Below are 25,865 nucleotides of genomic sequence, written 5' to 3' on the forward strand. Positions count from 1 at the left end.
GGTACAAAGGTACACAAACCGCTCATATACAAAACCCTCCAATTCCTTTATTCATGTTATCAGGATGTATGTGGTACATACAATTAACATTACACCAGCTACAGCACCTCTGTTGCAAGAGGTACCTCAACACAAGTATCCCAGAGCACCAACACAGACACAGACACTACAATATCACTTTGAAATGATTATTTTCCCCCTCCCCCCCCCCCTTTTTTTTTTTTTTTTTTAATCTTGACAGCTAGGGCTTGTGAGCTGCTGGAGATTCTTTGTGGCAGATCCCCTAGTGCAGTGGCACTGGTGTAAGAACGCTGCTTTAGACACTGGAAGGTCAGAATGAGAACTGAATGGGGTGACTGAAAGAGGTGCCATTTCCTCTGCTGGAAGCTTGGCTGCTGTCTGGGTCCATAGCTGTATGTCAGCCTCCTGGAGTCCCCTGCACAACCTCCTGCCTTACAGGTGTGTCCATACCTGACACATCCAGGGTTAAACAGAGGGACTGGAGAGACTTTAAAAAGGGATGAGCCTGAGAGAAATCTTTGTTCATTATGACAAGAGCAAGGACAATCCCTTCAGGTCACCAGGCTTCACATGTCTCTGTTCCCTAAACTCATCCTTTTTTATTCTGATGCTCTGCTTAAAAATAAACCTAAACTACAAAAGGTTCAGCTCCGTTCTGTACACGTTCTCCATTTCCAAAGTCATTGGTCTGCATTCAAACCTTCTCCTTCCTCTTCAATTTGGACACTTTCTTGACAGTTCCATTCTTGTTTAGAAGCTTCAAAACACGATCCTTGTGATCCAAGACCTTTAGCATGGAGTCTCGAGCCTCATTGATTTGATCCATCACGAGTTTACACCTCTGCATGTTCCCCTGAAAGGAAACACTTGTCATTAACCAAAGAATGTTTGCTCTAAGCAACGCTTTCCCATTTCCCTACCTGTGCCCCTTGTAACTGATGACACAGGAAGTGAACCCACCTGGGGTTTTTTAGGTCAGCTGTAGGCTTTTACTAACAGCAGTAGGATGCCATGTAACTAAGGGTATGGTTTTGGGCTGAGAGGCCACCGGACCTACCTGTATCAGTTCATTGATTCGATGCAGGTCATCATCTGTTGCTGCCTTTTTCTTAGGAATGAGTCCCTCCTGCAGGGCAGTCAGTCTCTCATACACATCGTGCTCCAGGTTTGTCTAAAAGACATCAGCCCTTCATGAGAAGGATCACTGCCAAGCTGGCAAACACTCGCCCATGTTAACAAAGCTACACAGAAACAGTGATAATCCATTCCCCTCTCAGCTGCTCTTGTCAGTGATTCAGAAGATGGAGCCTCTGACAAAATGTGGCATTATCATTCCTTTTAACATCCTATTTACAGGATTGCTCCTCTTCTGAAGAGACATGGATCCTACCACAACTGCTTCCCCTACTGCTCACAATACTATTCCAGGAATGCAGAGGTTTTGGGGAGTTTGGTGCTAAAATGCAGAGCACCTACCTCACCCCCAACCTGAAACAGAAGCATCCAGGAATGTGGATCAGTGCTGCCTCCTCAGATCAGCCGCACCATCCCAAACAGACGCTTCTTCAGACCTGTGCATCAGCAGGAGGGAGTTGCCAGTTTTGATCATCTGTACAAAATACATCAGCTCTTATGTCTGGATCAAAACCAACACTCCAAGTTTCCAAGCCACTTATGCCACATTCCTGAGAAAGGGGAAAGCATGTCCCACTCCCTTTGGGCACTACACACCAGCTCCTTTAGGGCATCCCAATGTACTGAGTTTGTAAGAACATCCTCCTGTCTTGCACAGCTTCATGTTCCCCCATGTTGCAGGAAGCTCCAAGCCCCATGCACCTACCAGCTGTAGTAGCTGCGCTGCACAGAGATGGACCTTCCACCCTTGTGCACGACACGACACGCCCTTCTGATTGGCAATCTCTTGCAGCATGGCCTTCTTCTCTTCTGTCACCAGGAAACACAAGAATACAGGACTCAAATTTCAGGAGCTGGCCAGACCTCTCCTCTCAAACAATAACAACCCAAGTTCTGCTCCCCCTACAACCTAATAAATGACAATGAGCAGCATTTTGACTCAGACAGGAAAGTGACTTCCCATCTGCTACCTGACTGCTGCTCTCACTACTAACAGGTTATCTGTACTTTCAGAAAGATTATATCATAACCCATTTTGTTCTAATTTAAAGAAGGTAGTGCTCAATGTTTCAAACAGCTGGCACAAACAAGTAAATGGTCCATCTTGTACTATTTTTACTCTCTCCTAGATCTATTTGCACAGTTGTGAAAACCCAGTCTGCTTAAAAATTTTAAAATACTAGCTGAAAAATCTGGAAGACAGTATCTGATCTCTGATTTCCTTGTATTATTCCTTTAAAAGCCCATTTGTTACTTGACAAGACTAGTTACACTAAATATAGAATGTCTCTGACTAAACTGGAGTTAGATGGCAAATGAGAGCACTCAGCTGCAGCCTATCACCACAGCACGTCACTTTTATGAGGATACCTTTTGTGAGCAAGGTTCTATCACTGCACAAAAGCAGATCCATCAATAACCACACCATATTTTCGTTTACAGAACTACAGCTGATTCAGTGCAGCCTCCTTCCCTTCCCTTCCCTTCCGCTCCAGGCGCAGACTGACCTTTGACGCGGACGTCGCTGTACCTCTGGAAGTGGTGGTGAGCAGCTTTCCAGGGGTTGCGGTAGTGACGCAGCAGCGTGATCGGCGGCCTGGGACGCACGGGGACGTATCTCACACCTTCCTCATCTACAAAAGGAACCAGAACTGCATTATCATCCAGGAGTGAAAGCAGGTCGGCATCCACAAGAACTCCAGCAGCTGATCAGTAAGTGCTGCCTCATACAAAATGGTGTGTTGAGAAAATTCATTTTTCCTGACATTTTCCCAGCCCTTACACAAAAAGTGGTGAGGAACAGGTACTTGGATTCTCTATTACTCGTATTTAGGAAGTGGGAATGTGACAGAGCACCTTCTCTGAGAAACAATCAGAAGAGAAAATACAGACCCCTGAATAAGAACAAAGACATCAGAGATGTCATTACCTATATACTCCTTTGGAGGAGACTTTCGCTTCTCCGCCTTCACCAGCAAACTTTTGGCAGTGGATTTCTCATCATCAGTGCTGTTTGTTTCCATCATGTCCCCTTCCTCTGTGGAGATGACATGCTGCTGCTTACGGGGTTTCTTCCTCGGTGAGGCACCAGGTGGCAAATCGCTTGGAGGCATGGAAAGATTGTTGGCCAGCAGTGCCAAAGACGGAGACACAGTACTTGTAGTCAAAGGAGGGACTGCTGAGAGGAAGGAAAGAGAAGAAACCAAACCATCAGCAGTGGGAAGATAAGGCACTGTTTGAACACTACCTCCAAGAGCAGGTCGTTTCAGCACAGTGTGAGGGGTGTGATGTGCACCAACAGGCCAGATATTAAGCCAGCAGGAATTATTAGGACAAACATAAAGTCTTTAGTGTCTCATATACATAAAGAATGAGAGCAGAACCAATTGTCCCTCAGCTGCTTTGTATTTGAAGCTTAGTTTATTAGTTCAATGTTACAAAAAGGAGTCGCGCTAACATCTGTCTGTGTTACTGTAAAAAACCCCTCTGTATGTACACCAGCACAGGTCACTGTCAGAGTAAGCAAATCTCTACTCTCTCATGACAGGAGAGTCAGATGGAATCTGACAAGAGAGTCAGATGGACTCAAAGCAGGACTGCAGCACTCTGCTTGCAGGAGTCTGCTTGTACTGCCAAGCCCTCAGCACTGCTCAGCAGGTCACTGCACCAACCAACACACCTGTGCAGCTGGCAGCAATGTGGCAGGTAGTCTGAGGGAACACTCCCTGAACTTGGAAGGACAATCAGCCATGACTAAGGCTGCAGCACAAAATTTCTGGGATGGGATCTCTTGACAATTTGGCCACAAATGCCAGGAAGAGACAGAAGAACCCCAAAGAGCTTGATGCTATCTGCCCATGCTCCAGACACGTCTGCAGCAAGGAGATGCTTTCTCACAGGACAACACACAGCTTCAAGGAGAGTGAAAAAACCAACAGCTAAACCTGAACTCTGAAACCCATGAACGTGAGATGCATTCCTATCACTTTGCCACTACACAGTGCCCAGTAAGATCCATATGGATCTGAATTTACTGACCATGCCATTTGATAGCAACTATGGCCAAGCTGGATAAGTAAGGCAATATAATGAACATTTTGAAAAGTTCTAGAGAAAATATGCATGAATCACATGAGGGCCCTAGGAAGTCCTACTCTGGCCAAGAATTCCTCACATACAAGAAAGACCACTGGACCTGAACTGTAGGATTTGTAAACAAACTGAATTCAACTGAGCTGTTCCATAGTATGTTGGTACCACTGCTGAGCATGAGCATTTTAGGCAAGGAGCTCACACAGACTCTTTGGAGTTGGTGCATTTGGACATGAACAAAACAGCCACAATAAGAAGCGATTTCATGGGAGATTAGGAAAAAGGCAAAAAAGATCTTTATAAAGCATATGGGAACTCTGGTGCTCTGTGAAAGAGATGTCCTTTCATTTTCAAGATGAAACTGTTGAAAAACTCTCCTAATTCCTCCACTGTCTCAAAACCTAAAAGAGCAACCTGATGGTTCCCAGCCACGTACCAGATACCGGTCGCATGATGTCCATAGGCTCCATTTCCTCTTTGATTTTGATCTCTGGTACCACAGGGCCCAGCACCGCTGACAGGGCCCCGCTCATGGTGGATGGAGGAGCTGGAGCTGCCACGATGGTGGTGGAGGTGGGTGGAGCAGCTGCCACAGCTCCTGGGATGCTGGACAGGGCTGCTGCAGGCTGGGAGGTGGGACTGGCGGTCGCGATGATGGTGGGGATGGCAGAGGGGGGCTGCTGGGAGCTCGGGGGCACCGTGATGGTGGGCTGCTCACCACCTTGGTTACACACAGCCTCCATAGACACAGGCACTGGAGTGGCCATGGACACGTGGATTTCAGGCTTTGGCTTGCCACTGTAGCACAAATAAAAGCAAAGCCAAGTGAAGTGAACTGTATCTCGGGTTGTGAGCACCCAGCACAAAAGGAACGAGCCAAACTGCAGTCAGACTATTCAGTTTTTCCTGCACCCACCTGGTGCAGTCTCGTGATTAACATCAGGAGAAGGCTTAATCTCAGTTATATTTCCTTCTCCTCTCCCCTTCTAATCTTTTGTATTAATTACAGATGCTACTTTTTTCCATTCGCTGTGACAAACAAATCTCATGACTAATTCCAGGTAACTTCAAAATACTTGTAAAAGGATCAAAACAGTTTTACAGGGCAGCCAAGAGGAACTTTTACCCAAAACTGTACTGGCCCCATCCTCTGCAGGAGCTCCCACTGTGGCTTACAGTCACAAAACAACAAATTGTAAAGCCACTGAACTCAAGTGAAGCAGGGCAGAAGTTGCATTTACCTTTCCTCAGGATTAATTTTCAAGTACTATAGAAAAGTTTTGAGGCTCTATCTCCCCTTACACTAGCAGAGGGTTTTTGTTTGTGAAAGCTCATCACCACGGCTTTTAAAGGTAATTTCCTCAGCTTCACAAACAGCAGAACTTGTCGAGGCTGTTCAAGTTTGTCACAAATTCAGAATAGACTGTTTCCCCAAAAGAAAGAAAAATGCTCCAATATCCAAAGAACACGGCTCAAACAAAGATAATGGAACTATTATGCTGCAGTTGGCTGTTTCCTAAAGTCTTACCCAGCAGGCCTTGGTGATCCAGATGTGCTTCGCATCGCGCTCTCCACACGTGTGCTGGCCACTTCAGGTGGCTGAGGGGGAATTAAGCTTTTCCGGACTGCCAGCCTGAAAGAGACAGACAGATCTAGGATTCCCACCTCCCTGGTGCAAAGACAAACACCCCTGAGAGCAAAGAAATCAGCTTTCTTACACAAACCAGGACAGCAGTTATGGCTGTAGCACTGCTCTCTGTATTCAGCGTAACCAATTTGCTACACAAAGCGTCTCATTTTACTTTTCAATTTAGGTATTTTATTTTCTTTTAAAATAAAAGATTAGTTGCTCTGGCCTAGTCTCACCCAATTTAGGGATTCTCCAAGAATGCCAACTTTACTTTCATCCTGTCAGTGAGAACACTTTGCTGCAACTGCCAGGCTCCAGCAGTGGACAAAGGAGTCTGGCCATGCTGCTTTCCAGCACTCCTGCTTCAAGCCTGAGCAAATCATCTGGAGCTAAACAGTGCTCACATGGGCATCTGCTCCCTTTAGCTGGAGCCTGATTCCAGGACCTCAAGGACTGAGTATGGATAGTAGGATGATAAGGCTGATTAAGGTCTTTTAGAGACTATTTAGTCTCCTGTGGGACTGAAAGTCAAACTGCTATCCAAAATAATCAACCTCTCAAATGGAAACAGTCTTTAGTGATGCACCTGACTCTTTAACTTCTCTTTCAGTTTTACAGCCAGCATCTTCTCTGCCTTAAAAAAGGTTTCCACCCACATAAAAAGTATGCAATTTTAATCTCACAGGACACATTAGTGCCACACATTTTAAGTTGCTAGGAAATGCATGGGAGGAAATGCATTGTTAATTCTAAAGCTGTCTCCTACCTCTTTATTAAGGCATTTAAAAATAGACAGGCAACATAAAACATTTTAAGAGTTTAAGTCACTCCCTCCCTTTTTCCTAATCAGATTTCACAGCAGGTTACTAATCCTATCCATTCCACTCATCCACATATTCTTCCAAGAAAAGCACTGAAGAAAAAGCACCCAATTCTAATTTTAGTAGACTATGAACTCTTTCTTCTTATCACACTAAGCAAGAAAGCCTCAAATCCACTTTCTCTCAAAAGGTCACTTTCAAGACCTAGGAGACAAACTGTCCTTCTCATTTTATTACTGACACTACAGAAAACGATATCCTGCCCCGGGGGAGGAAAAGAACTGTTTCACTGATCAGCAGGTTACTTGCAACCATTGCTGACTGAATAATCTGCTGGAGTATTCCTTATCTCCACTGAAATGATTCCATTTGGCTGGGCTGGGCTGCACGGAAGTGCCAGCCACGTGTCACCTGCAGTTCCACTCACCCATCCGTGGCTGGTTTCTTGCGAAGGATGCTCGGGCGTGGGGAGGAGCCCTGGGCTGGAGCACTGGCACTGGCACTCTGGTTGTGGGTTTGCACAACTGTAGTTGCTGCAGATGCTGTGTTGAATGTGTTGCTAATAGGATTGGCTACAATAGTGGCTCCATCTGCCAGGACTACTGCTGGGAAGGATGGACGTGGACACAGCAGAGACAAAAACAGACAGAGAGTGGAAAGCAGCAGTTACTTAAGGGAATGTGATGACAAAGCAGGTGTCTGCAGAGCAAATGTTGTCCATTCTCTGAGTCCCTCAGTCTCTAACTGCAATGCTTTCAGACTCCTATGTAAGCAGTGCCTTTGCCACGAGCAATCTGATCACTGAACCTTCTGCAGGGAAGACAGAAACTACTTCCTACCTAACAACCACTTCCAGGGAAATAATCTTTCCCAGAAGACAAGGAAAAGGCAGAAATCACTAGGGAGATCACCAACACAACTGGGTCAACAGAGCAACACTTCTGGTAGAGCCCATGTGGCAACACATGCCAGCTGTATGTAAGTGACATCAGCTGTGTTTGCATTCTGACCTTCTGCCAGAGCCTGTTTGGCCAACTGAGGGATGCAGAGCATGTGGACAGCCAGAAGTCACTGTGCAGTGCCTGCCAGCTATGCAACAGCGTATTCTCTTGGATGCCATATCCCATTCCTCCAGTAAGTTCTTGGGGCTTCATCAGACCAATCACTTATAATGAAAGCTGGTTTCTGTCACAGCTCAAGATCAGGTTACCAACAGCAGAAGGTACCTGGCTGTACTCTAATTGCTCCTGGGATCTAATGCACAGCTGGAGAACATTGCTTACTTGTACATTACTTCTCCTACAAGGCCTTACTGGGGGCATTTGTTTAAGCTCAGGCACTACCAGTCTTTTCCACTGAAATAACCCATCCAAGGCTACCCACAGGCTCCACCTAGCAGCCTTAAAAATAAATCAGTTCAGAAACAGCCAACAAGCATTTGCTGGGAGAATATGTGCATGGATGTAGTCAGTGTCCACAGAGACTGTAACAACACCATCAGTCAGAGCCAAACGTGCAGGACAGCAGCTTGGCTGCTCTGTCTCGCTCTGAAGCCAGGACTTGGCTGGTTGCTCTTACCTGAGGTCTTGGCGTCGCCCGGTGGCTGCTGGGCACCGATGGGCGCTGGCTGCAGCCCCTGCGCGCCCATGGGTGCGGCAGGGTGCAGTCCCTGGGTCCCGATGGGCGCTGGCTGGATGCCCTGGGCACTGATGGGGGCAGGCTGGATGCCCTGGGCACTGATGGGGGCAGGCTGGATGCCCTGGATGTGCCGGGCGTGAGATGCATCCACTGTCATCAGCTGCATGGGGTTCAGGTGCACGGTGGAGGCCACTCCCACACCGGTCTGAGCTGTGATGGCCGAGTTGGGCGCCTGGGCTGAAACTGGGAGCAGCACAGACACCTCACCAGCAGGTCACCTCAGTCCCCCCTACCACCTCTTGCTCAAATACTAACTTTTCACAGACATTTTTTCTTCTTTGAAAAACTAATTTGCCAGTCTGCTTGTTGCAGTAATAAATATGAGAGTAGAGAAGATTGTCTGCCAGAGGAATTAATTACTGTTGATTTTAATTCCATTTTTTAATTTCTAATTGCAGCAAGAGAGAAAAGAGCAGTTTAACTCTGCTTTTAGGTGGGCTCAAATTACAGTCTCAGAATGCTGTGCTCTATTTTTGCTCACTATCATATTTTACAGTGCTTTTAAGTACCCACACTTGGCATTTTTCCTGCTTAAAAAACAGATTAAAAGTAACTAGAAACCTAAGTAATTTCTTGTGCTCTGAAGCTGACTCAACTCTGAAGTTGAACACAACCTCATCTGGCCTCAGAACAGGCCAGATATAACAGGGATCCAGTTACAGGCTGGATCCCACAACTCAAATGAACACAATTATCTTTTAGTGGCAGAACAATGTTCCCAACAATACACTTGCTCTAAGTAGCTCAATCATTTAAATAAATTCACAGCTCTAAACTACTGATTCCACTTTTCAGATCCACTATACAGTGTATTACAGTTCTCTCCTGCAGCACTTAAATAATACTTTTGGGCCACTTGCAGACCCTGGATCTCCAGATTTCCAGACTCTGCAGAGCTGCACCAGGATTTCTGCAGCCACACACAGAATGCAAGTGTGAACTTGCCAACAATGGACTTGCTTGCTAACAATGCAGAACAAGCTGGTTTTATCATTGTCACAGGATTTCCATCAAGTTCTTGTGCTGAAAAGACACTCTGAAAACAGGCATCAAACCCTGAAAATGGCTCTCTAGAAAGTGTGGCACATTTATTCTCTCAGTAAAAACACTGTTGTTGCAAAACTTTCTATCCATCAAAATCCTTTTAGAATACTAAGTAAAACACAACCAGCTTTTGGAAAACCAAAGCAAACATTCTTCCTCCAAAATTCTGCATTAACTCTCCTTATCTCAGTGATCTTTTAAAAAGTCTCTTCTGTATGTCCTCTGTACCCTCACCCAGCTGTGCTCAGCACAGGTGTACCTTCCTCCTCACACCCTGAATGCTCTCAGTTGCCACCACTAGCTGCCATAATTAATACCTACCATGAATTCTTCAAGTCAATTTAACAAGTTAATTAAGTAAAATATCTCTGATGAAGAACATACATCTGTATTTATACGAATGACTATTAGCCTACCATCACCCCAGTATGCCTCCAGAACCGGAAAACTTGACTGTGAGCAATTATGTTCTGTCAGGGAAGGTTTAGATTGGCTATTAGGAAAAAATTCTTCACATACAGGGCTGTTAAGTCCTGGCACAGGCTGCTCAGAGAAGTGGTGGAATCCCCATCCCTGGCAGTGGATTTAAAAATGTGTCACTTGGGAAAATGGTTTAGTGCTGGCTTTAGGAGCGCTGGATTAATGGTTACATTGGATGATATTATAGGTCTTTCTCAGCCTAAAGAACACTATGATTCCACACTTTCCCATTCAAGAAATGGGCTTTGCCACCTCCCAGTCCTTCAAACTTCCTCTGTACTGCTCACAGGTATCATGCTGCCAACTGACACAGATATTCCATGAAAATCCACACCGTGCACATTCTTGCAGTCTGGATAGTGGAAATCATCACATTATAGAGAACAGCCCTAAACAACCTGATAAGGTAAAAGTGTTCCAAATTTTGTCACAGAATGACATAAGTTTGGGCTGTGCATCATTTTTTTGACTGTAAACTACTGTGTTCAAATACATTAATTTCTCAACAGAGCACTAAATGCAAGTGTGGAATGCAAATCAGTTTTTCCCTTTTTGGTTCAAGTTTCTCTCTCAAACTGCACATTCACGTGAAAAGATATTAAAAGAGCTTATCACAACACCAGGGAATGAAGATGCACCGAAGAGCTGGCTTGGTTTGGAGGAGCCAAACTGTTTTGATTTGTAGACTCAAAACTTTTATAGACACAGAACCCCTGGGATATCAAATATGAAACTCCTGAAAAAACGGATTAGCTGGATTTAGTAGGCTCTGAAATAGTTCAGCAGCCCTTGTCCACGAGTTTTCCCCTCTGTCAACAAATCATCAGAGACTTTTTGTGACTAATTTTCAGAGTCAAGCAAAATCCTTTTAGTTCCTCCCATCACTAGAGCACATCCATAAGCTGCAAACTCAACAAAGCAGCCGAGGCTGCCGGCCCCAAGCTGGGCTTACCTGGGTACTGGCGGATGGTGGACACGGAGCTGGTGATGGGGGTGTAGGTGTGGGCAGTCAGAGGGTAGGCAGAGGGGGGGTAGGTAGGTAAGAAATACTGGAACTGGACAGGCACCGACTGCCTACAGGCATCAAAGAGAGCAAGTGTTACACGGAATTCAACAGGAAACCTTCAACCCCTGCCCTTCAGCACTCCCTGTGCTTTCCAATCTCATCTGTCATAAGCTACCAATTACCTCAGCTATCATAACTGATTCAGAACGAACACATCTCATCCCTCCCCCGGGTTTTTTCAACATTATTTCCACCACAGCAGAACGCAGAAAAGCAGCAGGGCACTCACACCCTACTCACACACTCACTGGTAGAGCTGTTAGTTCTGCCCACCTGTTGTCATTTCTGGTTTCCATGGCTACTGGGTTTGGAGATGCCCGGTGGCTGGACAGAGGTATGAGGTTACTCCTCTCTGCTGTGTAGTCAGACTGGATCCGGGGAGAAGTGTGGGTGATTTGCTGGGGAACCACTTTAGCTGCATAAAGACAAACATTTCATCAACTGGCAGTCAAAGGAAAGGCTAGTAAACACTGCAAAGCAAGATCAATAACCTTGTCAAACAAAACAACCAACACTACTCCCTTCCCTCTCAACCCAAAACAACCCACCCCATCCATAAATGATTTCCAACTTACAATAGGCCAAAAGAAAAAGGAGAACAAAGCATTTCTCCTCAATTTATATCAGAGTGGATGGATATTCTAAATACATATATAAAGTATACTTGCTAACAAAGTTAATTCAGTGCTCAGATTAAGTCAATTTTTTTAGGATCAGCCCAAACCATTCTGATGTCAAGAACAAGTTATCTGAGTTTTGAAAGCAGAGATCGAGGGAAATGGGACCAAGGCAGACAAGTGTCTGAGGACAGAGGCCTCGAAAAGGAAGAGAACACCTACGAGAACTTTACAAGAAACACTGATGTATGAGATACAATTTCACTCCTTGGAAATTTATGACCGGGGAAGAGATTACAAGATTTCAAAAGAACAAGGAGGTCAGCAGGAAAACAGATGAACAAAAGGAAGTTTATACAGTTCTGTAGGAAACATCTCAGGCTCATTCCACATCCAGGCAAATTAAGTTCCCACCTTTAAGTCTTTGTGTTTTACATTCAAGTGAACACACTAATCAAATCCAGCTAAGCTACACCTAATACCTCAAGAAGCACATGAAGTAACTTACAAAATCAACTATGTAAACCAGTCTATCACCAAGCAGTTAAAACTTTTAGAGTATCCAAAGCAGGCTTTGAAATGCCAAAAGGCCCAAGTTTGTCTAAAAATTCAACAGAGAAAGTAAATGAGCCATTTTATTACCTGCTCCTCCTAGAACATCTATTTCTTCCTGATATTAAAAAAAATTAGAATAGCAAACCTGTTAATTGGTTTCTCCCAGCTTGAACTGAATTTCTTTCCCTCCTTAATTTGCTAACATGCACAAACACTTCCAGCATACAGAGAAAAATTGAAGCATGAGTTACACACTTTTCTGAGAACTCAAATCACTCACCAACTGGGATGTTCGAGGTTGTGACAGCTGTAGCATGGGAAGAATGTGAGGGCATTGTCATGGTAACAATGGTGCTTGTAGGCGCTTGGGTGTGAGATACAGAACCTGAGGGAAAAAACCAAACTTAATAGGAGATCTTTCTCTGGTGCCCTATCATGCCAGTGTATCCATATCTTAAAGAGGGCAAAACCCCCAAACCAGACAACCTCCCTGAAAAACTCAGTAATTTCACTCCTGAAGCCATGCACCTCCAAATGCAGTCTTTTACCATGAAAAAAGATTTACTCAGAAATGATTGGGTTCTAAATTCAAAGAACCAAGCCAAAAAAAAGCAACAAACCCCAGCCCTCATGATGCTCCCACAGCAGAATTATGAATACTCACCAGCTGTGGTTGCTGAAGCAATGGTATTTGTTGCCAAAATAGGTGCCACAGTTGCTGCTGCCACTGGAGTACCAGTACTGAAAATGGTTTTCTATGAAAAAAAATTCTTAAAGTTAGAAAACTACTACATTTAACATCAAGAGTTAGTATGGAATCACCTTGCACGGACCGTACAGAAAACTAATTTCTGACTCATACTAACTCTTCTCCAAAATGTAACCTTAGCCTGCAAGCTGTAAGCAAATCTCAAGAGCAGCAGAGGGTTTTTGCTGCCTGCAGTTTACCTGGGCCATGGTGTGGAGCTGTGGTTTCTGGGTGCCTATGGCAGGGTGCGAGGGCAGCGTGATGCGCGTGGCCGTGTCCCGCGGCTGCGCCGGCCGCTGGATGCTGATGGCTGCAGAAGGGGGGTGCTGCTGGATGGACAGCGTGGGGCGGCTGCAGAGCAAGAAGAGCAATCATCAACACAAGCTTCAGGAGACCGAGGATGGAAGAGACACCACAGGCACACACATCAGGCCTCAGTCTCCTCCCCAGTGACAGCAGCGCTGCTGTCAATCACGTGGCAAAGCAACATAAGGAGTCTGAGCTACACTGTTCTGTCCTCATCTGCCCTACTACCCAGCCAGGAGGGCAGTCTTAGCATAGCTCTTATCAGCTGAACTTCATCTCAGCATTCATGTCTCACTTTTCCCTGTGTCTTTGTAAAAAATATAGGCCAAATACCCACATGTTCCTACAACACAAACTCTGCTGTCTGGGGAGCAGGACTCCAAAAGTGATTCATTAAGGTCTTTCCTTCTCATAACACAGAGCAGCAGTTCATGCTTGTACCCATTTTTATTCACAGAACTGCAAGGATTTGCACTGTCCAAGCATTACTATTTTGGTTTTATATCATCCCATAAGTAGAGGATTATCAGCTCTGGCTGATTAACATTTCTCCTTGTTGTAATTTCTGTCAAATACAGAATTTCTGTAGGTTTTACCTGAGGGTTGACTCTGTGGCATGTGCTGCTGTTGTGGTTATAACAGGGGACTGAGCTCTCGTGGCCGAGACAGTTGCCACCACTGCAGGAGGAATAGTGCTTGAAGTTGTCACAGGAGGACGAGACTATTAAAAAACAAAAAAGTGTCAAAGAGAGAACATTCAGAAAGGAAATTCTGCTGTTTAGAGAACAACTAGGAATTCCTTGATTAAAACTGGCTTCCCTACACCTCATCACTAAGTTTTGGCATTATGAGACATTTCCAGTCTTCCTGAATTGATCTGCAAGCTCCTAAGCAGAACTGTCCTGGTTTTCAACATACATACAGCACAGGAACCAGTAAGCAACAAAGTTAACAAGACTGGATCCCTTGAAGGCCTTTAGGAAAAACCTCAAAGGTCAGTTCCCTACAGAATGAAAAGAAAAGAAATTCCAGTACACATGAGGTTAGGGGTGATTGGGATGCTAACTGAAAGCACAATGGGAAGATGTTTAACCCTCTGTCCTAGGGCTGAACACTAGCACTGCTGTAGGGAGACAAGATCTACCATCCTCTCCTGATACATGTACAAAATCCAAGATATACATAAGCACATTATGGTGAGATTTCAACAATTCTACATCAATTCATATACCGAACAATAAATCAACACCAGCACGTTGTACCGCACTTTTCAGACTTTAAAACTTCCAGCATGTCTGAATGAAATTGTCTTCCCAGTTTCTAAGCACTTTGGAGACAGATTAAAACCCACCAAGTCTATGAAGAAAATACAGAACATAGGCCTGGAAGAGAGCTGACAGTAGCTGCAGCCCAGTGCACGGGCAGTTAGAGGTTATACATTACAGCTGAGTGCCAGGAAGCGTTTGGAGCAGGGCTCAGCGATGTGCAGAGCTGCCTGGCTGCTACCTGCCTGGATTGGCTGGTGGATGATGTGCTGAACTGCTGGCTGGGCTGCAGCTGCATTTGGCAACTGGGAGGCTGGTCTCAGGACTGTGGTTACTTTAGAACTGGACATCACTGCAGCAGCTGCTGCACCTGGGGAAGAAACCAAGCGTGTTAAAATTCAGCTCCCATCACAACCACAAACAGACCCTGACATCAGCTGGTATTTCATTTCTAATGCATTTCATATTCAGGGCAGTTCATGTGATGTTGGTGTAAAAAGAAGGTTTTCAACAAATATACATAAGGTTTACAAAAGCATGTGTGGAGGAGTAAAGTATTATTTTAAATTAATTTGCTTTAGAGGTATTTTTTATTCCCCTGTAATAGCGTTGTATTGCAAATCCCATATTTTCTTATTTCAAGCTATGGAAGTGAGTAGAAATAATTCAGTTTGATTACTGGGCCAATGTGTAAATAAGTCACCTGATACCAGCAACGATCTCACTGCAGCTGATGAAGTTCAGAAGAAAAACACACTTGCAAAAGAAGGAAACCGAAAGAACAAGGAACCACACAAAACAAAACCAACAGCTACACCTACCCCTAAAAATACAAGACCAGAACTCCATACCATTTAAACCTGCAACTGATTAATCTGTCTCCTGTCTGATGACTCCTGACCATAATAAATCACAGTAGCAGGCAAATGGTCTTGCAATCAGCTGATGGACTGGACTGCATACCTTCTGTACATGTCCTCCAATGAAATGACCTCAAAAGTTAATATTCAAACCCAGAGAAAAAGAGCAGGGAAAAAAAGAAAATGTGTACTGAGGGTCCAAGTCTGTGGCAGCTGTCCCCTCAGAATCAGACAAACAACACTACTGTAGCTACAGATAAACCTCCACAGTCCTTCCACCTGCTCTAGTTAAAGAAGATTATGTTTTTGCTCACATCAGTTTATTTTTCTTGAGTGAGTCAGCAAATAACATTGAGCATAAAAGGAAGTAAAACTGACAAATGGTATTTGGAATTCAGATCAATTTAAAGCTGAACTGCAAGCCTAACCCATAAGACTTTGAAAGCAAAGCTGCAGTCAGAAATCTGACAGGCCGCACTGAGCACAGGGCTGCTTTAAGGGGCTGATCTCCTGTTTTACAAGCTGCAGCATCCAAAATGCTGGCAAACAAGAGCCTGTAGTTATCACCAGCATTTAACTCACAGGTAAATGCAAATGCACACGGTATGATGTGTTAGCATGCATAACAATGCATGAGTGCTCCTGGGGCAGGGGGATCCAAGAACGCTGCTCACAACTGCCCACGTGCCCCTGCCATAGGTGAGCAGTACTTGCTGCCCAGACTGCACATGACATTTTGCAGGGCAGATGAGTCTCTGAGTGGATATTTTTTCTTGAAAGAGATGATTGTTTTAGCAGCAAAGAATTAGAATAACAGATGTGGTGGTATCTGCCAGCATTTTAAACACTGTCACATGGTCCTGCCCTAAATGGCTGAACATAATTCTTAAAAGGCCACCAGTCACTCATTCATGCCAGCAGTTTTAACATCTGAAGAAATAGCTGCACTAGCAGTGAGGAGAGTTTCAGAGGTGTGGGCAGCTGAGAGCCTGTGAGCAGAAGGCAGGGACAGCACAGCTGGATCTTTACCTCGGGGCAGGTGAGAAGCTCCAATGTGCAGTGGAGGCCCAGGAGCACTACTCCTGATGATGGACATCTGCACGTTGGTGGCCATGATATGATGCAAGTTACTGGGATGGCCCTGCAGAGTTCAAGAACAAAACAAGTCAGCTGTGTTGACAAAAATCACAGAATCACCATACCTCAGCCTCAGAGACAGAAAAGAGATCTTGGAGAAATACTTGGTGTGCCAAGGCTGCGTGCATTAAAAGCTGAATGGAGAAAGAGGCAGGTGTTTGTACAGGATAAAGTTACAGAGCCTGCTGCCACTGGAAGATGCAGACACTTCTCTGTTTCACTGCTCTGTTTTGATGGTTGGTACTTGGGTGACAGTCACCCAGCAGCCACCCACAAACAACCAGATTTGTCCCTTCTAGCACTGGTGACATTAAAGCATAGTTTCATACCTCTCCAATAAATGTGAGAGAATGGTGGAAACCTGACAAATGCTGGAACAAATTCTATTTTTTTATAATTTTAGACTTCCTGGGGATATTAATATAGGATAAATCCACTGAAATTGCTGCACGTCCTTAGCCAGACTAACTCAAGTCCACCTAAAGGCCCTTTACATCAAAACCCTGAGAAATTTAGTACTGAGTGTTCTGACAAACTATTTTCAAACCAACAGGGCTGGCACTGCACTCAAGTTAGGGAAAAAAAATTTCAAAACCATTATCTACACAGACTCCCTCAAATTTTGTCCCTCCTAGTTCAGTAAGAACACAGTGCAAAGCCATGAACTGTTCACAAGTCTCTTCTGATCTCCTCCCAGGGAAGCTGAAGAACACTGCGATAAAGAATCCCAGCAGCTTCTCTGCAGTAGAAATTCTCCAAGTGACACTGACACAGCAGGAGTTTTAAGGAAAGACCCAGCTTTTGGGTATGGCTCTGCCATCACAACCTGGCTGTGCTATCTCAGTTGGATGATTCCAACAAATCAGCAGCTTTGTAAAGAGATAGTGATAACCTAGCCTGAAATTTAACGGTCCAAGCAGAACTGATCCAACAACCAGCAGCACTGAATAGGGAAACCTGCTCTTTTTGCATTCCCTCCTGCTGCAAAAGCCCACCTCAGCTGTACTTGTACTGATCTGACCACGCAGTGAGATGGAACAGAAAAGCCACCAACCACACCTGTTGCCCACTGATAGTTGCCACAGGGATTGTTGGAGCCTGTGGTATGCTGCTCTCCATGGTCACAGTCACTTGCCCAGGGACTTTGGTGGGAGCTGAGAGAGTGGAGGGTGGAGCAGGAGCAATGGGCCGGCTGGGCATGGTGGGCTTCAAGGGAGGCTACAAGAAATGGAAAAACAGAAACATTGGCAACTTCAAATGAGAGCTCAGTGTTGAAGCAGCAATCATAGCATGCAAGCATGGCTAAATACTTGGAGAGGAAAGATACCGAACATTCGGTTATTCCAAACAAAGAAAGGGCATATTTTGTCCTGGAAATATGCAGGTTCTGGCATGAGTCATCAGTGGAATCTGTCAAGGCTATGGTATTGCCCTACAGACACTGGATGTTAACAGTTACCTTTATAGCCTGAAGAGAAAATGAAGACTTCAGAAACTGATTGAAATCACTGCTCTCCTCAAAGATAAAATACACTCCCCTCAAAAATAATGCTGAAATACTAGCAAGTCCTCAGTGTATCGTCTGGCTCAGCCAAACCCACAAGGCACTGCACAGTTAGCAGAAGCATGCAAGGAAAGCTTTAGAATCAAAAGCAGGGAAGGTTTTGGTGTAATTTACTTTTTCCCAACACCGACGCATACAGATTATATTTTTTCCCCCCAATGTATCTTCTTATTACCTTCATAAGTCCATCTGAAAAAGAAAGTGGCACAGCTGGAGTCAAATGTGCTGGTGGTGCTGTCACTGTCACTGGGGCACCCGACTGGACAGGGTGGTGCTGTGCCAGCATCTGGACCTGTGGGTAGGGCCGGACCACCACGGGCTCCTGCTTCTCCTCCCGAGGCTGGATGGAGCCACTGGGGCCCATGTGCTCCCTGGGAGCAACTTCTGCCTCACGACTGGATTCGTCACTCACTAGGGAAAAACAGAGAAAAAGGTAAGAATTGTCACAAAGTTCGCTTTGGTCACCCACTAGGTCAGAGAGGAGACACTGGAAATATGGGAATTTAAGAAATTCACTCTTACAATTAAACATATTTCAGTGATGGAAAAACTGGGCACTCTGGATCTGCTTCTGTCTGTTCCCTCAGAACTGATGGGTTGGGCAATGTCAGGGAACCTGGGGTCAACTCTGAGAAGTCCAACTAAACGCCTTCTTTAAACGCAGATTGACTAACTTTTCTTTCAACAGAAAAGTATTTAATTATCTAAGGAACTGCCATTAAGTCCCAGATCAAACAGCATGAAAAACTGCACATTTAATGCAATATGTATCTGAATATCAAGCTGAAAACAAGTATAAAACCTCCTGAAAACGCAGCTGCTCCCCCAGTCACTTCTGGAAACCTGTCACAGTGGCAGGGACAGCGGGAGCTGGGGTCACGGTTCCCACCCCATTTCCAGCTCCATGACACGCTCCCATGTCTGCTCCTCACTTCTGCTAAGAACACAGAGGACGGAGCAGAGCGGGCCAGGCACCCGCACAGCGACACTGGGCAGGGATGCCGAGGCGCATCCCGGTTCTGCCGGCGCTGTCCCGAGCCGGCAGCCGCCCCGCTGCCCACGGCGCTCTCCCCAGGCGGAGCGGCGGCAGCTTCCAGCCGCGGGGCCGCCTCGCAGCTCCCGCCCGAGGCCACGAAGCGCGATGGACGGGGCGGGTGCCCGGGATCGCTCCCCGTCCCCGGAGCCGACAGACGCGGGGCCGGGATCGCGCTTACCTGTGGCGGCGGGGGCGATAATCCCGGCCGAGCCGCTGGTGGGGATGGGCGGCGGCGCTGGTCCCAGGGCGGCGGGAGGCGCGCCCGAACGGGGGAACTGCTGCGAGCTCATGTCACCTGCGGGTCGGCAACGCGGCCGTTATGTCGCGACACGCCCCGCCCGGCCCGGCCGTCCCCGACCTCCCTCCCTCCGTCCGTCCCTCCGTCCGTCCCTCCGTCCGTCCCTCCGTCCGTCCCTCCCGCCCTCCGGGCGCGGCCCCGCGGCCCCGCCCACCCCGGCGTGCCCGCGCGGGCGGGTTCGCGCGGCGCCCGGCCAATGGCGGCGGGGCGGCGCCGGCCAATCAGCGCCCGCCCTGCGCGCCCCGCCCCGCCGCGATGGGCCGCAGGGCCCGGATGTGCCCGGCAGCGCGACGGCCCCGCCGCCTCGGGCCGGGCCGCGCCGCGCCGCTCTGCCCTGCTGCCGTCCCTTCGCGATAGCCCCTCCGCGGCGCTTCCGCCGGCCGGGGGCTCGCTGGCCGCCCTGCCGCCGTCGCGCTCTGAAGCGGCGGCCGCCGCCCGCTACCCGCAGCCTTTCCGCGGAGCCACCCCCGACCCGCAGACCTGGGCGATGCCGTGCGCCGGCCGCGGCGGTACCTGTGCTCGGGGCGCTGCCGTGCGCCGGTCCCTGAGGCCGGTCGCCCCGCGTCGCCGCCGCTGCCGAGCGCCGCTTCCGCCGCTGCAGCTGCCCGCACCTGATTGGCCCCTGCCGGCCCCGCCTACCGCAGGCTGCCGCGTTTCATTGGCTGTCGAGCCCGCCCCGCGGGGCCGCCGGGAGATGTAGTCCGCGCTGGGGTTGTGGCGGGCACAGATCTCGCGAGGCGCGGGAGGGGCGGTGCCGCTCCCGAGCGCGCCATTGGCCGCGCGCCGCGAGGTCTCCGAGGAGACGCGGGGTGGGCGGGACAGGCCGCGGGCACGCCCGGGCCGCCACCGCCCCCCTCCAGCCGCCACCGCCCCCACGGGCCCGCTCCAGCCGCCAGTGGCCCGCTCCAGCCGCCAGTGACCCGCCACCGCCCCCACCGGCCCGCTCCAGCCGCCACCGGCCCGCCACCGCCCCCACCGACCCGCTCCAGCTGCCACCCCGAGCTCCACACGCCGTTGTTGCTCTCCGCACCCAGCCAAACCACCCCCCCCCCCAAAGTCCTCAACGTCTGGGAAGTGACAAGAGGACACGGCGGGAAGGCGTTGGGGAGGGCACGGAGAGAGTCAGCACCCCAAAAACATCCCAAAACCTCCATAATTCGGGCGGTCCCCCGTAAGTCCCTGAGGGGGCCGTCCAAAGTGCTCCCCCCAGTCCTGGGAAGGGGCACCAGGACATGCGGGCGCTCTGGGGATCCCTGGGGCTTAGCACCCCAAATGCCCTAAAATTTGGGGGAGTACCCACAGCATCCCGGGGATTCCCCGAAGTCCCCAACCCTCATCCTGGGAAGTGACAAGGTGATTCGGGCGGCGCACCCTACCCTCCCCTATCATTGGGATAGACGGAAAAAAAGAAATAATAATAATAAAAACCCCACAAACCTCGGAGATGACGCACATCCCCGCCCTCAGAGACCACAGTGCCGGGCTGCCCCGCGTTTGGTTGCAGGCACATCAGAACACCACCATTCTTCATGATACTGTTCTCATGTTTTGAGGCTCAGAGATGAACTCAGCCAGACACCTGCCGCTTTCAGAGTTTTAATAATGTTTTAAAACGAAACCAGGAGGAAAACCTTTGAAATTTCAAGATCCCATGTAAGCAGTCCCTAGGTCTGCCTCGCAAAGCTTAGCGTTTGTGTGTGTGCTCTTGGTTAGCTCTGGCCAGGAGCAGCAGTTTGTGGCGGTGCCATGTCACCCGCCGGGACCCCCGCCTGTCCTGCGGCTCAGCTCCCCGGCTGAGACGTTCCCTTCCCCTTGGCCCGGCTGGACTTACAGCTTCCTTCTGGCTTTCCACGTCTCGCCCGAGACCCCAGCGCTGCCCCTGCACCTCCGTGTCTCGGCACGGCGCCGGTGCCGGAGCGCTCGGAGGGCGCGGCGGGGGCAGCTGGGCACGGAGCACACAGAGCCGAGCGGAGCCGGCACCTGCGGCATGAACAAGGGAGTTCTGATGGAGAAGGTGTAGAAGGTGCAGAGGAGATGAATGAAGAACGACTGGTTTTAATCTGCCGTATGCTGCCTTCAGTTCCCCCCCGTCTCTACACTGTAAATAACCGAGCAGTTGCGTGCACAGGGTCTCCTTCCGGCAGCACAGGCTGGCGACTGCTCACGGGCCCGTTAACACACAAAAACCGCACAGGTTCCGCCTTTGCTTCGGGCGCTACCTCCTTAAACGGAGGCTGCACAGCAGCGCGGGAGCAGCCGCTGCTGTCGGCCGGCACGGCGCTGCCCCCGGCCCCGGCCCCGGCCCCGCCGTCACTGCGCGGCGCCGCCGGCTCGGAGCGGAAGCGGAAGCGGCGCGGGCGGCGGGAGCCGGGCGGGCGCGCGGCCGCTCGCAGGTGCGGTACCGCGGTACCGGGGCCCTGAGGGAGCGGCGGCGGGGCGGGCCCGCGGCGGCGGCCGGGGGGGGCAGCGGGCGGCCGGGGCGAACGTCGCTGCGGGGCCGACACCGGCGGGGTCCCTCGAGCGGCCTCCGCGCCCCGCGGGGCTCGGCTGCTCGGTCAGCGGGACCGGGGAGCGGCGGAGGCTGCGCTGGGGTTTAATGGCCCGCACCTTTAACGCCTCGACGGGCCGGGTTTAATGTGTGCTTTGAGCCCTGGCTGCTCAGCGCTTCAGCGGCGTGGTTTCTAGTCACGGGCTAAATCGCCGTGGGTTCGTCGCAGCGGCCGTAGCACGGCGGCGGGAGCCCTCCCCAGGCCGCGCTCCGAGCGCTCGGGCCCGCTGCTGTCGCTGATCTGCTCCCGGTGCCGCTCCCGGTGCCGCTCCCGGTGCCGCTCCCGGTGCCGCTCCCGGTGCCGCTCCCGGTGCCTCCGCGCTGTGCCTGCAGCAGGACTTGCCCCTCGCTCCCGGCGGCAGCTCGCTTTGCTTTGCCCTTCCCCCTCTTGCCACCAGAGTCTGGCAGGACATGGCAGAGGGCACTGACTGTAAACGTGGGCTGATTTATTCCTCTCGCCAAGGCTGGATGTGCAATTTGCCCGGAGTGTTTTAAACGGAGTAATTGGAAGAAAAATAAGGAGGAAAAATATTTACACTGCTCTGTGGTGTCGTAATTCAGATTGGGTTTTGTGTTGTTACCTGGCACAGGGCTGGATCTCCATGTGTCACTTTTGTTCATTCCTGTGCCTCTTGCCTCTTTTTCCACGGTGTAGTTTTCTTTGAGATATCGGTCATTCCTTTGTTTTATGGCTGTTCTTATTGAGGACTTGTAGATGTTTCTAATCTGCAGGCTTTCAGTTGGCTGAACTGTGTCAGGTGACAATTGTGTCCTTTGATTTCTTTCCTATTTCGTACAGAAAAAGGCTTTTAATCCAGTCTTTCTGGGAGCAGGCAAGCGGGCACAAGAGCGCAGCATAGGAGCTATAGCCATGAGAGTGCTGTTGGGTACATTCATTTACCTATTCCAAACTCTGTGTGATTTGCAGAGAATAAGAAGGACCCGTGTCTGGGAGGAGCTGTGAACTGTGGTTTTTCGTTGCAGTTGGCAGAAGCCAATGTTTCACTCCACAAATATTGGCTGAGCTTCCCCCTCTGCACGCAGGGAGTGATGGCTGTGCCCGTTCTGTGATGCCATCTGTCTGCTTCCCAGGTGTGGCATAGAACAAATGTCGTGTGCAGCTGACCAAGCTGCTCTTTGAGGATCACAGCAGGAATTTCTGGTTCTATTGCCAGAGAAAGAATAATGTCTGAGTTACTGCTGGGAAACATTTGGCTGGAGGGGTGTAGACTTTTAAAGAGAGGAGGGTTTGGTTTGTTTGTTATGTATATATACAGGTAGCTTAGAGCTACACATATATAACCCTGTTCCTTATGTTGAGATGGTAATAAAAAAGAGACACAAGTTAGATCCTGGCAGGTTGTTGGGTGTGATATATGTAGAATTGCAGCAGGACGTTTTTTCAGGTGCAGGGGGGACATGGAAAATTAGTTATCCAGGGAAAAATAAAAAGATAAATCAAAGAGCACTTGAGTGCATATTGGGGGTATAATAAATGTAAATATACTATAGTCAGAGAGGGGCAAAAAAAGCTTGAACCTTTGGAGACTGTAAGGGAAAGCCAACAGAAGAATTCAGGTCTTCCATAAACTTAGGAGTTGTGAGAAAGGAAATTCCACTCGGCTTTGTTTTGGTGTGTAGGACAGAGAATACAAAGGCTTGAAAATACACAAAATGAAGGACAATAAAGAAATGGAATATTTTTTTTCTCATTTCTCACAGTAGGTTGTATCATTTGAGTCTGTTTGCATTACTTCAGTCATATTTCAGCTTTTAAATTTGGTGGTGCTTGGTGCAGCCAGGAAATACTTGTTTCTTCATTCACCAAAAAGCCTAAAGGACTGACTGGGGAAGTCAGTCCTGGATTAGTCTAAGCTGCTGGATCTGTGCTAACACAGAGTGTGATTTTACCTCCCATAAAATGAACACTGGGTTGTTTTCTCACCCAGTCTGAAATGTGTGCAGTTTGTAATACTCTTAAAGCAAGAAGTATGTGGTGTTGGTGTCCTGGAACAGAAGCATAAACATTATTTGAAAGCATAAACTCAGAGGAAGCTGGAATTGATTTAGGATTAATTGCATCTCAGGAGTAAGTTTGTAAATTCCTTGCCTCTCTTCAAGTTTTTGATTTTGTAAGCCCAGGTGAGAGTGTGATCATCTCAATGCATTGCATTAAATGCAGTCTTAGAATCTTAACATACCTCTCAGCATATTTGAGATCCTGTATTTATAAGAAGAGACAATACAAAACTTATTATTTTCCTTCATCATTTTCAGTGTTCTATAAAATGGGAATACTTATTGCAGTTCTTGGAATCTGGTTCAGCTCTTCACTTGTAAAAGCAGATTCTAAGGCTGTGACGACATCTCTAACGACAAAGTGGTCTTCAACTCCTTTACTCCTTGAAACAAGGTCAGTGCATTGTGATTTGTTTTTCATTGTCAAATCAGAATATGCTTAGAGGATAAAGTAAAGTGTTCTTTTGTTATGTGGCACTTTGGTTTCTGGTCACTACCAGCAGTAATAACGTGGGAATGTGATCACTGCTGTGCATGGGGAGATGGGAGGAGGATTTTAGAGGAGACAGTAGTAGTTGTTTTATGTGATAAATTCTTTCATTTTGCATTAGAACAAACATTAATAACCATAAACAATTACATAGTTGGTATTTTTTGCCTTATGAAGTTTTACTCGAAGGATTAGATAGAGGAGTTCAGCATGGTCTTGTAACATTCTGTAGCTGAATGTATTTTACTTCAGTGTTGTAGGTTTTGATACACGTCTGCTGCTCGTGTATATTTAGCTCAGTAAAGCTTGAGTTTAACTTTGTTCATGTGAGTTTTGCATTGATTAAAGTCAATTGCTTTGTTAAGAATTGTGCAAGTCACCCTGGGAACATTTCTCCTATGGTATTAAAGACTTTTTTTTTTTTTAAGATGTTGTGTAAAAAGAAAACAAAGTGCTGTCTTTTCAGTGCTAGCCTGCTTAGCACTTTTGAAATCCCTCATTGTTTAATTTTATCATGTTTTAGTTTGGAGATGTCAGTAGGACTTTTAGAATTTCAAATTAGTGTGTTCTTAATTTTGTATCACTTAAGAGTATGGCCAAATGTGGAATTTTGTCTGTTTTAGTGCAGATTGTTTCACATGAAAATAGTTGAGCATTGCTGGGTGTCATTCACATGAGCATGGCTTTCATTCAGAGGACAGGTGTGTCCTAGGTGAAATTACTTTTCTGTAACCTCTGGAGAAGCTGAAGACTACAAGTTCCTCAAGTAAAATGCAAAGCACAGGTGTTAATGCCAGGATTTAGATACCCTGAGACTGTGTGACATTGGGACACTGCCGGGGGAAAACTCAGCCTAAGAGAGTGTGAAACAGTGAGCAAATAATCAAAATAGTGTGCCAAAGACTTGATCCATTGTAGTCAGAGGCTTTGGGTAGGGAAGGATAGTTACCTGGGATGAACTGCAGCATGATGCAGCACTGCAGTGTAAAATCACTCCTGCTGGTCACTGCACTTAGCCCAGCACTGCAGTTTGTTACCCAGGTGTTCCCGCAGCACTTACCCTTGGATTGGGACACACAAGTTACTGTGGCAGTGAGTGGGCTCCAAACCTTCTGTTGTAGCATCCTTTAGCATAGCAAGTATGTTACACGTGTGGACATGATACAGTGTTCGGTTAGCAATGTCTAGAGGATGAATTTCATTATCTAACCTTGTATAAGTACCCATTATATGCTTAATATATGGGAATTATAACATGGTTTGAAGCTGTGACTTCTCCTTTTGCTTGTTTAAGAACAAGCAAACAGAAAACCTCCACCAAAGCTCATAATTACAGTTTGTTTCAGCAAAATAAACAAATATATGTGTTTCTCATTAAAGAGAGATAGCAAAGAAATACATTAGGGAGGAGAGCTACCAGGATGGACACTGCTGC

General features: G+C 47.7%; 2 protein-coding genes across 9 annotated transcripts in view; one reads left to right on the forward strand and one right to left on the reverse strand.

Annotated features, from left to right (window-relative positions):
* Positions 1-27: 27 nt before the first annotated feature.
* SAP130 (Sin3A associated protein 130) lies at positions 28-20,031 on the reverse strand. 6 transcript variants are annotated; one of them, XR_011002748.1, is made up of 22 exons: positions 19,887-20,031; positions 19,254-19,370; positions 18,215-18,450; positions 17,535-17,693; positions 16,368-16,479; positions 14,724-14,848; positions 13,810-13,934; positions 13,108-13,258; positions 12,824-12,914; positions 12,440-12,544; positions 11,261-11,402; positions 10,874-10,995; positions 8,278-8,580; positions 7,127-7,304; positions 5,777-5,881; positions 4,685-5,046; positions 3,086-3,334; positions 2,664-2,789; positions 1,862-1,965; positions 1,498-1,630; positions 1,079-1,192; positions 849-874 (listed from the first exon to the last, which is right to left on the reverse strand). XR_011002748.1 is itself a non-coding variant. In XM_068201277.1 (21 exons), exons 2-21 carry the CDS (start codon positions 19,363-19,365, stop codon positions 716-718), a joined length of 3,174 nt encoding a protein of 1,057 aa, XP_068057378.1. In that variant the 5' UTR covers positions 19,366-19,370; positions 19,887-20,031; the 3' UTR covers positions 28-715. The 6 variants fall into 6 exon arrangements, 5 of the variants coding, with proteins under 5 accessions (XP_068057378.1, XP_068057375.1, XP_068057376.1 ...); XM_068201277.1 differs by lacking the exon at positions 1,498-1,630 and having other exon boundaries at positions 28-874; positions 3,086-3,331; positions 7,127-7,301; XM_068201274.1 differs by lacking the exon at positions 1,498-1,630 and having other exon boundaries at positions 28-874; positions 7,127-7,301.
* Positions 20,032-21,675: 1,644 nt separating this feature from the next.
* The window catches only part of UGGT1 (UDP-glucose glycoprotein glucosyltransferase 1), a 39,192-nt gene continuing 35,002 nt past the window's right edge, over positions 21,676-25,865 (forward strand). Inside the window, exons 1-2 of one of the 3 annotated variants that reach the window (XM_068201283.1) lie at positions 21,676-21,766; positions 24,199-24,334. In XM_068201283.1, the coding sequence (XP_068057384.1) occupies positions 24,210-24,334 (125 nt within the window). In that variant the 5' untranslated portion in view covers positions 21,676-21,766; positions 24,199-24,209. The remainder of the gene's footprint in view (positions 21,767-24,198; positions 24,335-25,865) is intronic. The other 2 variants (XM_068201280.1, XM_068201281.1) reach the window with 2 other exon arrangements.

This window comes from Anomalospiza imberbis, chromosome 10 (assembly GCF_031753505.1).
Source record: "Anomalospiza imberbis isolate Cuckoo-Finch-1a 21T00152 chromosome 10, ASM3175350v1, whole genome shotgun sequence".
Classification (NCBI taxonomy): Eukaryota; Metazoa; Chordata; class Aves; order Passeriformes; family Viduidae; genus Anomalospiza; species Anomalospiza imberbis.